This window comes from Acromyrmex echinatior, chromosome 2, assembly GCF_024713525.1.
Source record: "Acromyrmex echinatior isolate Ae372 chromosome 2, ASM2471352v2, whole genome shotgun sequence".
Lineage (NCBI taxonomy): Eukaryota > Metazoa > Arthropoda > Insecta > Hymenoptera > Formicidae > Acromyrmex > Acromyrmex echinatior.
The window spans coordinates 12,009,493-12,026,575 of NC_141853.1; the positions used below are offsets into that span (position 1 = coordinate 12,009,493).

Genomic DNA, 17,083 nt, shown 5'->3' on the forward strand with positions numbered 1-17,083 from the left:
TTAGATATATGACCATCAACACACATCTAGTGACAAAAAACCGCGGATACTTTTTAGATGACCCAATATATATATATATATAGTGATATATCTTTTTTTTACATGATACACGTATATATATTACAGTTAAAGTGTTAACTTTAGTAAATGCATAATATATATACATTCATTGAGTTAACACTTTGACTGTGACATATAAATAATATTGATCAGAGAGACACGAAATAGACTATTTTTATAAATCATGATTATCATTGTGTAACAATAAAATAAATCAAGTTTTTTTAATTCAATGCAAATTCATGTGCAAATGCAGTTTCTGTGGAGCAGTACATGTGCGCAGTACAATGCGATTAATGATCAATTAAATTAAAATCAATTAAATTAAAACACTTGCCTATAAATATATACATAATATATAGAAACGTAGTAATTGATAATCGCTATATTATAATAAAACACAATGTATACAAAGAATGGCCAAATATTTAATTACATTGATAATAAATGCTGCAATGCGTAAAATGCACATAAATAATAATCCCTAGCTTAATTTTCATGGAAAGAGAATATTTATGGAAAGAGAATAATTTGTACATATAAAAATTAAAAATGTATATTTTCTTAAACATAAAAAGAATTCACTATAAAAAAAATGGATTCATATTATTATTAAATTTATTATAACTTTAGCAAGATATTGTGCAAAAAAATAAATAAATTTGCTTGAAAAAATTGCTGAATCAAGATTTTATTTTAATTCGCCGCTAGAATCTCTTGTTTCTTTCAGAATTTTTAACTTTGTAATTAATTCGTCCACTGCCATTTCACCATGTACTACGTTGTCTCTCGTTCTTATATTCACCGTGCCAGCATTACGTTCCTTCTCTCCCACAACTGTAATAAAACATTATTGGCTATTGTGCTGAGATAACGAGAACACCAAACGATAATATATATATCTACAATTCTATAATTCAAATTCTTTTATAATTTTATTTATCAAGAGCTTACCGAGTATGAAATTAAACTGTGCAAGCTGAGCATTACGAATCTTTTTGTTTAGAGTATCACTCGGGTCGATGTCGATTTCAACCATAACGCCAGCATCCCAGAGTTTCTGTTTCACTTCGAAGGCATAATCATCGAATTGAGATGCTACCGGCACAACCATCGCTTGTCGCGGAGAGATCCAATATGGCCATTTACCGCCATATGATTCGGTTAGGATCGCAATCATGCGCTCTACAGAGCCTAGAATAGCTCTGTGTATGATGATCGGTCTAGTTTTTTCTCCAGCTTCGCTGTAAATATACAAGAAAATGAATGATTCATATTCAAATTTTTTAAACCAAAATTTAAGTTTAACGTATACTTACTTAACGTAAGATAAATTGAATCTAATTGGCAACTGGAAATCTAATTGTATCGTAGCAGTCTGATGAGGCCTTTTAAGCGCATCCAGGATGGTAACGTCGATTTTAGGTCCATAGAATGCGCCATCCTCAGGATTAAGGCTCCACGGTTGACCAAATGCGTTCAAACTCTCCTCCAATGCTTTCTCAGCCTCATTCCAAACTTTTATATCGCCCAAGAACTTCTCGGGTCGCGTAGATAGACATAAACTGAACGTAAAACCAAGAATGGAATAGACATGCCATAGAAAGTCGAGAGCGCCATTTATCTCGTCTTTAATTTGGTCTATAGAACAGAATATATGCGCGTCATCCTGTTGGAACCGTCTCACTCTGATAAGACCCGTTAATGCACCCGACAATTCGTTGCGATGCAACACGCCGAAATCTGCAAATCTGATTGGCAGTTCGCGCCAGGATCTGCATCGAACATCGAAAATCATGCAATGACCTGGACAATTCATGGGCTTGAGTGCAAAAGTTTCCTTCTCCACATCGAAAGAAAACATATTTTCCGCATAATGTTGCCAATGTCCCGAAGTCTGCCATAATTTGCTATTGAAAATGTTTGGGGTGACCACTTCCTGAAATCCTCTCTTTCTATACTCGGAACGAATAAAGTCAACCAGGGTGTTATATATGTATGCGCCACGTGGTTGGAAGAAACAAGATCCAGGCGAAAGTTCGTGGAAGAAATACAGCTCCTGCTCCTTTCCAATCTTCCTATGATCTCGTTTGGCCGCTTCCTCCTGAAATTTTTCCCATTCTTTCAATTGTTTAGTATCCGGAAAACTTATTCCATACAATCTCTGCAGTGACTCAGCGTTAACATTTCCCTCCCAATACGTAGAAGAGTTCTTTGTAATCTTCATGGCCTTAATCTTTCCCGTATGTCTAACGTGTGGTCCCCTACATAAATCGATCAGCGGACCGCATCTATAAGCCGTAGTGGTGGGCGTTTGTATCCTCTCATTTATAATCCGTACTTTGAACTCATTGTACTTGAACATTTCCAAGAGATCTTCCTTGGTCATTTCTAGTCGTTCAAACGGTTGTTTCTCTTTAACTATATTCTTGTATAGACCCTCTAAATATGGAAAATCGGTGTTGGAAATTCCCTTATCGCCCAAATACATATCATAATAGAAGCCATTCTCAATAGGAGGACCATAACAGAGACAGCCGCCATAAACTCTTTCCATAGCTTCCCCAAGGACATGAGCGCTAGAATGCCAAAACACTTGCTGACCTTCTACATCATCAAACTTTAGTAGCTGCAGTTTGCAATCAAATTCTAGAGGTCTGTCAAGATCCCATAATTCATTGTTAACTTTTGCGATTACAGTATTATCTGCCAATCCTTGGCTAATACTTTTCGCAACATCGTAAGGAGTTGTACGCCAGGATTGTGCGGATATATTCTTCTCATCCGGAAGAGTTACAGTTATATTCATTGAAGTCTTTGCTGCGATTGTCTCCTCGTATTGCTTTTTCAATTTATCCCATAATACAATACGGTCCTATATAGACAAAATTGCATTTTAAAATAAAGATCTAATAATTATATCTTTAAATTCAAGAATTATCAATAAATACACGAATGTTTATTAATTTCAGTACACTTTCAATTCACTGTTTTGAAACCAATTCGTCAACATATACACAGTTAGCACCATTGTAAATTTTTTCAAAAATTACAATTAAAAAAATTTTTATATAAATAATATATAAATACAATGCATGCTAAAAATGCTTATAGATATATGCAAGTAGATTTATTTCTATACAAAACACACACAATGTTTGTTCTTTACAGAGAAATCAACAAATCTGAAGGTATATTGAAATTAATGAGCAATAATTATAGAAAAGATCAGCTTTTAATATATTTATGTTTACATTTCTTAAATTTATTTAATTTATTATTTATATGCATAGAAAAATATTACAATTAAAAAATTAAAAGTAATTATATTTAGAAAGTTTCAAAATATTTAAACTTTTGATATATTAATATTAGGTCATTTAAAAAGTATCCGCGGTTTTTTGTTCAATTTTTGAATGAAAAAACCGCGGATACTTTTTAAATGACCCAATATATATGGCCCATATTGATTTAACAATTACTTTATTAAGTTTACCTGAATATAGGAGGGCCAAGGATTAAGCTCCGATATAGACTTCTCCGCAGCTTGTTTCTTCTTCAGTGCCTTCATTGATTTCGTCTGAAAACAAAATTTGAATTAAAAATCATTCGAATTTGAATGACAATTTTCAATGACGCGAAGGATTGTTGCGTGTCAGGCGACACTTGGCGTGAAACAATGCTCATAAGTTACATCAGATTATCGATCCTGACGTCAATGGTTGGTTACATGTTATAAACAAAAGACATATTCTAACATAATTTTATTGTTAGACAACAGAATAACAACGAATTCGAGAACTGCAGCATAATAATAGTACAAAAGGGAATCAAACAAGAAAAAAACATCATAACCAACCCGAACATGTGTCCACTTAGTACCGCCATAAACAGTCCTACAAATGTGAAAACGTAAACTCGTCTGCATAGTTTAATGATATTCAAAAAACGTGAGAAGTAGAAGTCGTATATAAAGTTGGGAGATTCATGCCTTATCCTCCGTCAAGGTCAGATTTTGCACGTCGGTTACCACGTTGTCGCCCATGTTAGGAGTACCACGCGATCGAGTCCAGTTCAAAATGGTTCAAAACTGAATCCAACTTATTCAACTGAATCTCGCAGTAATGAGTACTATGAGTAGTCGCATTACGTGAATTCAGAACAATAACCTCTCACTGGCCTAGTTTCCACCGAGGGTTTAAACCAACCAATTACAGTCGAGTATTCCCCTGTCGTTCGACTGTGATAGGAAAAGACTCGACTGTAATTGGTTGATTCTTACGTTCTGATCCGGTTTAAACCCTCGGTGGAAACTAGGCCACTAAAGCGTGGTCTACAATAAATTGTCAATATATCGTCGCCAGTTGCAATGCTTCACGACAGCCAATCAAAAGCATCACTATTTATTATTGACGCTTTTGATTGGCTGTTGAGGACTGGCGACTGAGTGTTTGCAATTTATTGGCTGCGTTCAGCAAAACACAACAGTTTTTGTAATCGTTTTATGATTCTCTGCTGAGATAAAACCATTCCTCTTGATCTGAAAACATAACCCAATCAGCGTGAAGAAAACTTCCAGTTGCAAAATAAACATTCTGCTGAACGCAACCACGTTTTAGCGCTCAGTGAACTCTTTTATTTGATTGGTTTATATTTTAGGAAATTTAACGGAATATGTCATACTGAATACACTCATTGGCTGCGTTCAGCAGACTGAATAATTGAGTGAGCACTCACTGCAATTGATATATTCTTTTAGATCTAAAATTTTAATTGGACGATCTAAAAGAATACGAATAACAGTAACTCATTCTATTGTTGAGTTCATAAATGCGCCCATTGTCTCACACGTGCAATTCACAATGAAACGCGATTAAATTATTATTATTATATATCTGTGTGTGTGTGTGTGTGTGTGTGTGTGTGTGTGTGTGTGTGTGTGTGTGTGTGCAGCATATATTGGATCATCTAAAAAGTATCCGTGGTACTTTGTCACTAGATATATGACCATCAACACACATCTAGTGACAAAAAACCGTGGATACTTTTTAGATGACCCAATATTTATCTCATTTTGAGCGTAAAAATTTTTAGAGATTTCGAGCAACACAAACAAATCTTATTGAAGATTTTCTTTCAATGTGTTTTGGAATACAACGATGTTATGAGAATGGCTGTATTCAGCAGAGAACTGATGAATGGTTATTACTGTCGTTAGTGATTCTTTAATTGGTTCCTACACTTAAGTCGATTTGCTTACTGCTTAGTAAGTTTCACGTCTTAAGTTTTTCTATATACCATGGCCTTAACTAATTTTTATTCTTAACTAGTTTCCGTTTTAAAGCTGGTAACAAATACATTTGTCGTACAACACATTTTTCAAATTTATATAGTGGCTGCAAAATAAAGAAATCTGAAAATCTGTCTATATTGTAATCATGTAATCAAGACGCTTGAAAAACAAATATAATATTAACATTAAATATACAAAGATTCCTTTCTCTTTTTGAATCGCGTCTATATTTAAAACCATTTAATTTTAAATAATCTCTAATAATAAGATTCCATTCAAAAATTGATCGAGATTATATTTCAAATGTATTCCATGTGTAAATATCGCCTAAACTGTCTAAAGAAATTGTACTTTATAAGTACACGCTTTTTCTACATACATTTAAAGTTTTAATCGATTAATTTTATTAATCTACAAACTTTAAAGTTAACATTTTTTTTAATACAAAAACAAAATGTAGATTACATGAAAAATCTATTAAAAAAAACATCGATCCTGCCAGGATTCGAACCTGGAATCTTCTGATCCGTAGTCAGACGCGTTATCCGTTGCGCCACAGGACCTTTCTGGATACGATATTTTATAAGTTATATTTTACATCACTATATATTCTATATTTAACATTTTTAAACATATTTATTCATATATATTAATTCATATTCATTTATTATTTATTTATTTATTCATATTTGTTAATATCTTTTATTATTAAAACTGGAAAAAAGGTATTCTATAATCTCTATATTATTAAAAATTAATCTATAATAAATTCTTAATATTTTTTTTATTCTACGTGAAATTAATTTTCTTTATATTTTATAATACATGAATTAACTACAAAACTTTATAAATAATAAAAAAATTCCATGTAAAAACCAAAATTTTACAAAAACAAATTTATATATACATATATATACGTGTATATATATATATATATATATATATATATTCTATATTTTACGAATGATCCTTTAAAACAATAAAAAACAAATATACGTATAAAATATGACATACGTATAAACTATACATGACAAATAAGTTGGTTTATTACATAAATATAACAGTTGATTTTATTGATATGTTTAAAAATTGAATTTAAATGGACTTTCAGTTTTATTACTATTACAAACAGCCTGCTCTGTACTTTGTAATGTATTTTGTGTTCTATGATCATCTGTTTGTCTATTAGAATTCTGTGTACTACATCCAGCAGCTTTCTTAATAAATATTGATTTCTTTTCTAAAGAGGTAGAACCAGTGAACTTAACTACTGATACAGTTTTGCTAAATTTTCGCTCGTCTTCAGCCATTTTCTCTCTGTAGTTTCCCAATGTATTTCTCATTATTTGTCTCTTTTTTACTAACGGCGCAGTGTTACTCTTCAACGAATGTAATTGTTTACTAAGTTCCTGCACTTGCTTCTCCTGAAGTTTGCCGCCAACTAAGCTCGTTTCCATTTGTTGTATGCACCAGCATAATTCCAATTCGAAACGGTCCTTCGCTTCTGGATCCAAAGCGCTTGCATTACTAACGTCTGTTCTAGGAGAACCGCATAGTTCTGACACGCTCTTATTGTTTTTGTTGCGTTTGGAATTCTGAAATAAATATGACGTTCATAAATCTGTTCTTTTCAGCTAAACTTGTACGATTCATTTTTCCTCTCTATGTTGAAAAGAAAGAGTAAAGATAAGCGATGTATAAAATTTAATAAAAAGAACAGGCTTCATATTCAACAATGCTCTCAACCTCGATAATAAATATTATTTTTTAAAACAAGGGAACGAGGATTTTCATGAATTACCAGTGCAGATTTTGGCGGCATTTCACAACGAGGTTTATTTCAGCTAACGGCTTACGTAATTACAAAATCACAATATTAAATTTAGTTTTATATACGATTGAAATCTAAAACTAAAATATGTGTCCATGAATACATCATTCGACAATACATAGGTATTAGGTTATGTTTGAATTTTGAACGTGCTATGGCGATGGTGTAGCCATCTCTTGTGGTACGTAAGAAGAAATAAAGCGACATTATATCATGAAGACGATCGATAAATAGATCGTCAGACGAGAATTTGAAATTTCAAGTAACAATAAAATTTTGCAACGTGAAGCAAGCATAAATTTTTAATTTAAAAGTACGCGAGAATTTGCGTATTTCCTTCAAATTATCACGTTTAGCATCTACAGGAATTTGCGTTTATTTTATCTTCTTTCCCAAACAAAAATCGCAAGGATAAGTTCTTATCTTCCGGTTTTTCTGCGCAATAAATTTCAATAACGCTCGTGCTGTTGATCGTGCTGGAATGAAAAAAAATGCAATTACAAGAGAAAAAAGAAATTTGTATGTCGGTACATGCTGGTCAGTCTTTACAATTAAGGACGGACAATTAAGGACATACGAAAAGTATGAAAGTAATTGTGCGGAAACGCAACATCAGAAAGCGATGGAAGTTGAAAAGATTGGATTGTGTTAGCATGCGGTATAAAGGCGTGGGATAGTTTGCGGAGAAATTAAAAGTACAGCGGCCTCATAAAACGAATCGTCTGCAGGAATTTGTCTTGAATCGTATAAATTTCTGATCTTCGAAATTAAGTGTTAAAGATTGAAAGTTAAGAGAAAATATAATAATAAATCAATTTAGCATATTTAATTCAATTTGAAAATATGAATCAATATATTTAAAATTTCAATTAACTTGTTAAAGCGTTGTTTTTCATGATTTTATTTCGATACGCATAATAAAAATTAATAGATAAGAGTAAAAAGAAAAAAAGGAAATCTCACAAACCTTCTGATTGGAAAAATTACATATTTCTATATAAACGTACAAATAAATATGCTACAAATGTAAATTAATAAACGTGACTTTCTTTTTTTTTCGATTTAGCTATTTTTCTACAAGGCCTTTTAGGCTGGATTATTCCACCTTTCGGTAAACTTCAACTCGCTGTCTTACTCTCTTATACTTTTACTCTTTTGTTTATTCAATAGATAAATCACCACATAGTTTATCTCAGTTTATCTGAAGCTGGAACAACCGGCCTTTAGAGAAGGAGAGATGTTTGTGCGTTTCAGTAAAAGAGCGGTAGAAATGTATAATGTACAAGATAGTATACACAGTATATATAGACGACAGGGTGACATTAATTCTTCAGAATATATTTACAAGAGCAGTACAAAGAATAACTCGATATTACACATATATATTCGTTACGTCGACTAACGAGTAATAGGTATAAGCAGGTGAACAGTTTAAATATTAATTGAGGCACGTGATAATAAGGCATTTCTACAGAGGATAGACACACGATCGTACGCACGTAAGATAGCGTTTTGTTTTTTTTTCTAAAAAAGGAAAGATAAAAATAAACATGAAAGAAAAAATTGATCATTCCGAGCATATTCGTGGCATATTTAAATTACATCTTTCGCTCACCTGATTCGTAGAGAAATATAAAATTTGGAAGAGATAACAAACGGTCCGCGATCTATTTTGAATGTCTACTTAAGAAATTTTTTTATCACTTCATGATATTAAAAGTTATATAAGATTATATAAAAGCAAAGCTTTTACATAAATTAGAGAATAGAATATCTTTATCATTTAAATTTTTGTGGCCTTCAATAATCTGTATTAATGGATTGACAAATTGATACTTTCGTAAATTATAGTGCTAGTAATAATTTCAAAGAAACGATACAGATAATATAACATAGTTAAAAATAGCAAACAACGTTTTCTCTATCTAAAGAACTAAATCGCAAAGGCGATTTTATCTTTGAGACAGCTTCCGGTTTTTTATGTTATGCTCGGAACATTTAAACAGAATCTGCACACTATGTATGTCAAATTATTTGCAATATATATAAACTAGGAAAATTAAGTTTCCGTTCTTACAAATAAAAATATACTTTCACGGATAAACACTTCTCTCGGATAAATACAGTATATATGTTTTAAGTACTCGTACATTATTAAGATAACGAGATATGTCTATTCACAGATTGTTTTCATCAAATCATTTCGCATTTGCCTTTGAGAGAATCAATTATATCTATCTTACGTGTTTACAATCGTTGCAAATTACATTAGTGGACGTCACAATGAAGATTGATATTCAGTGCAAACCAATTGTGCTACACTGAATAACATACGACTTTTATCTTAAAGTGTATGTATGTGTATTTGTGTGTGTGTGTGTGTGTGTGTATGTGTGTGTGTATGTGTACTTTTGTATGCACAAACGCATGGTCGAGATCCCTAAAGTTTAGAACACATAGCTAATTGTTCATTTGACCATCCAAAGAAGAGAGGATAGGTCAAAGATTAAAAGACACATTATATACAATGCGAAAATCATTAGCCATCACAGATAAGTAATGACATTTCTGTTAAGCATTAAAAACAAAAACAGAAAATTCTGTATGTCTTAATTTGTCTACTCGTCACCTGATCTTCGACATATTTATAATAAGTATATAAAATATCATCACATCGCGCGGTCCAGATTTAAGTACAAGATCGTTCTCTCTGTGATATATGTACGAAATAGAATTTCATATAAATCGACATAATTTTATATAGAAGATAATACAGATTACGTACTTAAAGTAAAAAAGAAAAAAGCATTGATACGACGGCAGTTATTTATAGATTGTAAATTCGGGAAAAAAACAACGCCAATACATTAATTATCCTTTTCATCACTGTAAATGCACGTTTTTACAGAATTCTAGGATCAATTGTCTTGAAACGGGGGGGGGGGGGCTTATATCTTTCGTATTTCAAAGTGTATTTAGCGTAACATGTAACCACATACATACGACATCGAATCGCTCGCAAAAAATTGGTCTTCTGCAATCACGTATAAAGTGATATTCCTTAAGATACAATTATCTATGAGAAGAAATTCGCGTTACGCATTAAACATTTCAAAATTATTTCTTATCATCGCGCCTTCCGAGATACAGATCCAGTTTAACCAAATTGGCGTAGAGACGTTGTGTTACAAAAATATCGCATTTGACGAAGAGATTTACGCAAGAAAATTCTATATTAAAAATATATTACATCTTCGAGAGAGAAAACTGTGTGTAAACGCATAAAAATTACACGCGTATAATATACAATTATCGCGATGAAATATAACGATACTGAACGTTAAAGAAAAGATAATGAGTAAACAAAAAATTATTTTTTAATATTTTTTAATGGCAATATGTATATATATATATATATATATATATATATATATATATATATATATATATATTATATTAAAAATTTTTCTTTAAATAAATTAAGATATCAGTGTATCAAGATTCCAAATACGACATATACTATTAATCACCGTCATGTAATATTGACTATTGATGTTATATTATTCCTTATATATTTTGCCTGCATAAATGTGTTAAATATTTCGATTATTATTCATAGAAATAGTTGTCTGTCTATAGTTTTTAAGCATAATGAAGTTGTTTTACTAAACAACTTGACATATGTGTATCGTGAAAGATATAAAAAAATGCAATAAGACAATAAATTGATATAATGTAAATTGGAGTTTCACGTATTAACAATATTACACAATTATTTAGAAAAATACGGTTTAAATGAGAATTATTTGAACAAGCAACAAAATATATTTCTATGATAACAAACTTATCAAAACAATAATTAATATTTTACAGATCAAATTAAAAAAGATCATATGAACTCGGATGACACAAATCATCACAAAGTATTACACAGTAAAAGCATGCAAGCAATGAATTCACAAAACAATTTCATATTTCTGATTGAAATAGCACAAATAATATTATAATAATACAAAATGGGAGAACTCACTACACGTACAAGTCGCAACAAGTTGAAAAAGATACAACAGGTGGATGGAATAATACCAAAATAAAATACTGCCAAATGTAAAAACCAAGTAAAATGTATTCTATGGGCAACATCGTAATAATCATATATCATTATGCTGATACACTGAAATATAACCACAATGTGTATGTGTTTACAATGTTGTATGTATGTGTGTGATGTACACAGAGCGTTATCAAATAATCATTATTTATCACTAACTCTGACAATGATTATACTGACCAATAATAGGCAATATGGTAGCACGGTCATATACAGATCAGTAATAATAACGTATAACAATAACTGGGTAATGTCGAGCACCAAAGATATAACATACAAACAAAGGAGTTTTGTAATTCCGTGTCCGCAGCGTATTTATGTCGTCTCCATGAGCACAAACCGTTTGTGTTTATGTACTCAAGTATTATATTGCGTGTGGCATTGAATGTGCATAAGAGGATAAAATATGTCTTTAAGATTTAGCACATAAAATTTCTCAATGGCTTCGTACTTATGTAACAAACTTGGCAAACATTATAATTATTATTACAAACATAAACCGAGTCTTTGTCTTCAACATTGTAAGTATTTTTTTTCTTTCTTCCTCAAATATACTCTCCTATGATACTACTTAAAACATAAAATCGGTATTCCCTTAATTAGTCAGTTATGATGGCACTATATGAATTACTTTCCTTTATTCTCGCAATTATCAGCTAACGTAACGCACGACTATAATATTGTATGTTATTACTATTACACATTATCATAATAACTTTTATACATATATATCCACATATGCATACATCCGGTTGTGTATGCATGATGCAAATCTTTTATGCATGTGTACGTGTGAGTGTGTGTGCGTGTCTGTATACATACTGTTCTATTTAAAATTTATACATTGTACAATGTAACTGTACTTCGAATTTAACTGTAACAGTACGATACGCAATTTGAGGAATTGTTGAACAACCTCCCTTTTAAACTGTATTATACAAATACGTGTATAACTACATAATAATGTTTAAAGTATGTCCCCCGTCACACTTCATCATCTGTTTACAGAGTGCATTTCAAAACTAAGCGGAAACTCAATACGATAACTATATGTTAAAAAATATATGAAGGATCTTATAACTTTTGGTGTGATTGCGTACGTATCAAACAGGTTATACCGTTTTCAGTTTCAAAATGCACAAATACAGATAGTAACAGTAAAATGACGATATCTCCTTATGACGTTTAAAAATGTGATGCTACTTGGCTTTACAGATATGTCCAGTACTTAAATCTGTATTTAAACTTAATTGTGTATATATATATATATATTTATATTTATTTATTTATATTTGTGGTGACAACAGTTGTGGCTAGTACATATACATTGTATTTTATTTTACTACATTGTTACAGTGATCTGGTACTTGTGCCGTGCATTGCAATTCGATTATTTGCGAACATTGCCTAAAGCCTATAATGGCCTCTTTTCCAAACAATCTTAGTTTATGTTGCAATATAAAACGTCTAACCATTCGTAGACCTCATTTATCTTATGCATATGGCTCTTCTAACGATGGTCCATTTCGTTCACAGCGTTCCAACAATTTCAATAGTCTCTGAGTTTTTAACTACAATAATTATCATTATTTTACGTATTGAATATCTGTCGAAATCTTGAGGCACAACTGTATGATCACGGCAAGTAACCAAAGAGTATTTAGAACACGATATAAATGAATATTTTAAACGCAATATATATTTTAGATAAAATATATGTCACACAAGTCAGCACAATTTTACACAATTGGATCGCGCTTTGAACTTTTCAAGTTAAAAAAAAAAAATAAAAAAGCTAATACAGAAAAATATACCTTCAGTCACCGGGAGTCTTCCAAAGTTGATAATATTTTGTCTATATTACATTTTTCAAACGATTTTAAAATTATAGTTCTCAGTATTTGCAGTCAAACAGTGAAAATTGCAAAGTATGAACTTTATTCTATTCTGCAATGTTGATAACAATGTAACCTTCGTCATAAGTTGTGCCGATCAAGACGAATACATCTTTAATTACATCAACTTATTTTTGCTCACAGATATAACTTACACGTACTTCATATTAAAAATATACATTGAAGTGTACGTACATGTACTTAACGTACATTTAACAAATTGCCTACTCTTATGGGTTTTGTTATGGATTATCATACTATATGTTATGGTAAAATAGATCAGATAGTACATATAAACCTTGCATATAAAGTACTGCTCATGCTTTTCACATCACACTGTGACTGTATAGAAGTGTTGATGTCAGAACACTCAAATGATCTTAGATGGACTTACTATGCAAAAGGATCATGTCAGTTTCGATATCACAATAGGGCATTTCGGAAAAAGAATTAACAAGTTTTGAGTTTATAATATCCGTTGAGATTAAATTTAAATTATATCCTGTGTGAGGCAAATATATGTGAGAAATTTCAATTACCGATATAACAACGCCGATAAAATGTGAAATTAACTGATTTAACATTTTTATCTTACGTTCAAAGTTATGCAAAAGTCACAATAAAGGGTATAATATTCTCGAAAAAATAACGTCGAGAGATTGGCCTTGGATTTAATTCGTATTCCTGTTCAACATATCGATCAAATGCATTTAAACATAATACGAAGTTTTAAAATATAAATCCACTTGCAAACATTTATACCTGTGTACCAGGTATATACAATCATCTTTCGTAATATATGAATAGAATATATTACAATTAAATATCAATTAAATATAATAAATTTCGTATCAATAGGAAAAGTTTAATAACTAGTGGAGACATATATATCTTTAATACATTAAAGTTTACTTCTTCGTTATGAAAAATAACAATTTCTTTATATTTTTTTGTTTGATAAAAAAGTGTGTTGGCTAAGAGATTGCACTTTGTGATCATCTTACAAATTCGTGATTAAGATTAATGACTATACGCATTACGCTTTCATATTCCACATACCGATTGTTCGTACAGTCATATGAAACATTTCTAATATATGCATAATAAAGAAAATGAATATCGAGGGTTATACCTTATCGTACAACCTTCGATTATAATAGAGGTTGCCTTCCCACGCTATTTGTCAAAAAGTCACATTATAAAGCTTACAACATCATATATCGTTTCCTCGTATATGTATATATATCGCGCTTAAGTAGCTTATTATTTTCAAGACTTTATTAACAAATTGTACTGCATATATGATTTGGGAAAGCATCCTAACAGGAGGGCCACAAATGGTGCCAGGCACTATTCATTCATATACCTGCATATTCCATTAGTATGTTAATTACAATAATTTATCAAATACAACTCTCGAGAACGATTTTCATCAGGATACATCCTGAGATTGTAAAACATACATTGAAACCATCTTGACACATTTTCATCTTACTGATTTCAGGAAGAAGGTAATTCTACATCGTTACACAATTGCAACCCTGTTTTGCCAAGATCTTTTTAAATTTATCTTTACATGATTGTTGGCCGAGAAGGTCGCGTTTCTGATGTCGAAAAGGATAATCTCTTCTATATATTCATATAACTTCTTACATATCACAGAATAGATCTCTGCGACGAAAGATTTTTTAAATTCTCACCTTAAGAACAATTTTGTTTTCTATGTACAGTCAATCTTTCTAGAAATGTTTTTATATTTAAAAAAACTACAGGTTAAAATTATATAAAATTGATCATGGCAAATATAATGAAGTGTATTTAAAAATGTGTGTAATTTTGGTTTCTTTAAAAATTTACGATTAAAGTTATTAATATTAATATCACTCAATCCTCCTTATCATAAGTTTTGTTTAATCACATTTTTAGTATACGGCATACACCTGTAGTATACAAATTCTCGTTACATATTTTTAGGCTTCAAGGGTTGCAAGTTTTCAAGTTTTCTTCCTCCATCTTTCTTTATACAAATGTGCAAAATACTTGTGGAAAATGTATATAACGTGTATATATATATATATATGTATGTATATATCTATACGCGCGCTGTGTGTATATCTTTTTTAATTAATCAACACTATATAATATGCCTATCTATCTCATATTTTACCTCATATAATTCAATATATTAATTTCGAATCTTGTTCTATAGAATATCATGAAAAGTTTGAGTACAGCAGTCGATTTCCATATGCTCGGAAACCACAGACCGTTAATAAACTCACGTTAACAATAAAATTAGTTAGTTAATTCAAACATTTAAAAATCTTAATGTGCAAAATAAAATATGAAATTTCTTTTTGATAAAATTCTCTCTTAAGAGTAGAAAACTGCAATTAATAAGAAAGTTTGCATTTCTCGCGAACAAGCAAGTTGCCCATAAATAAACGGCTGATATATTTAATGGAATATAATGTTTGCGAACTGCAATGGCAATGTTTCTGAACAAAGCATATTTTTGCAGCGCGAGATCATATTAACGGGTTATGGCGTATTCTGACTACTATACCATACAAAATAACAACGAATTGCAATGGTAAGTTCTGGTCTTTATAAATCTTACACTACGTGTAGATTTTTTCACAAGCTCTTTTAGATTCAGTATTACACTTTCAGAAATTTTATAATTTGGGTACTGCGTTATTCCTTAACATACTGTTTCCTTTCGCATAAATTTTCGTACGATAAGCATCAAGGATGGACTCAATGCCATATCGCGAAAGTTAGTACGAATTTTATGACATATATACAAACAACACTTTATATTATATACATGAAAATATATATATATGTATCTATCATATATATAATATATATATATAAAGTTTCAACATTATGGCACCGTATTTTCTTTTTTTTTTTTCTTCAAATAAATGTATATTCTGTGTCAGCTTCAAAATATAAACAGATTTTTCCACTCCGCTAGTTATGGCGGAAGCGTATCCATCACGTCAGCTATCGTTATCGCGATAGTACGAAGTACGCATTTCAAAGACGTTTAAAAGGAGTTTGTTTAATTATACTGGAACTCACAAGCACTATATGCCGTTGTACGTCGAGGAGGTATCAAACAACTGATGAGTGCAACAATTTAATCGACATTAAGTCGCCCAACCTTCCGTGATTCTCGAGCGTTTCATGAGCGGTCCGTTCTCGTAGTCTGAACTGTTCCCTCCATTCCCGCCACCGCTAGAATGATTCGTTCTGATATCACCGACTGCACCACTTCCCGGCGACGGTAGATTTGTCGGTGTTATGCTACCCGAGTGGGACGGAGGTGGATTACTACTCGGTCTGCTCGATACCAAGTTCAGTGTCTGAGGTCCCGGATGAGACACGTGATGTGGCGGTGGACCGGTACTGGACGATGGACCGACATTCAAGTTTGTATGATGTAGATTGCTGGCGTTACTGGGTCCACCATTAGACCCACTGTTACCATGCGGATCTCTGGGTGGACTTATCGGTTCACTTTTTATCTTTACAGGTAAAGGCGACGTGGATGGTGGTGGTGTACTGCTCGATACAGCTAGGTGAGGAAGACCACTGCAATGTCGAAAAAGTTTTGTGATACAAGGGAAATATTTGTGTAAACTGTTAAAAATTCAAAAAGAAAATATGTGTGTGAATATGTTCTTATCGCAACAAGTCTAGTTTAGTGAGAAGCTATAATTTTTCTATGATTTTGCGTCCCATCCCTGTGTATACTTATGTGAGGACATGCAATCATGCATAAAGTATAAATGAAAGTTAATCAAATCATGATGTGACTTATGGGAATGTACTTTTGACAATATATTTGATAATTTTCCCATAATAATGTGATTTTACTAAGC

The 17,083-nt window shown here is 31.5% G+C and overlaps 3 protein-coding genes and 1 non-coding gene across 11 annotated transcripts in view; all 4 read right to left on the reverse strand.

Annotated features, from left to right (window-relative positions):
- Nucleotides 1–430: 430 nt before the first annotated feature.
- ThrRS (threonine--tRNA ligase) lies at nucleotides 431–4,208 on the reverse strand. 2 transcript variants are annotated; one of them, XM_011057635.2, is made up of 5 exons: nucleotides 4,052–4,208; nucleotides 3,557–3,640; nucleotides 1,380–2,935; nucleotides 1,015–1,304; nucleotides 431–897 (listed from the first exon to the last, which is right to left on the reverse strand). In XM_011057635.2, the coding sequence occupies exons 1-5, from the start codon at nucleotides 4,103–4,105 to the stop codon at nucleotides 752–754; spliced, it is 2,130 nt and encodes a 709-aa protein (XP_011055937.1). In that variant the 5' UTR covers nucleotides 4,106–4,208; the 3' UTR covers nucleotides 431–751. The 2 variants fall into 2 exon arrangements, with proteins under 2 accessions (XP_011055937.1, XP_011055929.1); XM_011057627.2 differs by having other exon boundaries at nucleotides 3,920–4,189.
- Nucleotides 4,209–5,843: 1,635 nt separating this feature from the next.
- Nucleotides 5,844–5,916, reverse strand: TRNAR-ACG (transfer RNA arginine (anticodon ACG)). The gene has a single exon. It is a non-coding gene; the product is annotated as a tRNA-Arg (tRNA).
- A 206-nt stretch (nucleotides 5,917–6,122) lies between these two features.
- On the reverse strand, nucleotides 6,123–8,358 carry LOC105146966 (UPF0488 protein CG14286). Its single transcript, XM_011057646.2, has 2 exons — nucleotides 7,155–8,358; nucleotides 6,123–6,948 (listed from the first exon to the last, which is right to left on the reverse strand). The coding sequence occupies exons 1-2, from the start codon at nucleotides 7,173–7,175 to the stop codon at nucleotides 6,436–6,438; spliced, it is 534 nt and encodes a 177-aa protein (XP_011055948.1). The 5' UTR covers nucleotides 7,176–8,358; the 3' UTR covers nucleotides 6,123–6,435.
- Nucleotides 8,359–16,093: 7,735 nt separating this feature from the next.
- The window catches only part of Mef2 (myocyte enhancer factor 2), a 68,738-nt gene continuing 67,748 nt past the window's right edge, over nucleotides 16,094–17,083 (reverse strand). For all 7 annotated transcript variants that reach the window (XM_087403258.1, XM_087403257.1, XM_087403256.1 and 4 more), the window contains exon 8: nucleotides 16,094–16,793. In XM_087403258.1, coding sequence (XP_087259384.1) covers nucleotides 16,349–16,793 — 445 coding nt within the window. In that variant the 3' untranslated portion in view covers nucleotides 16,094–16,348. The remainder of the gene's footprint in view (nucleotides 16,794–17,083) is intronic.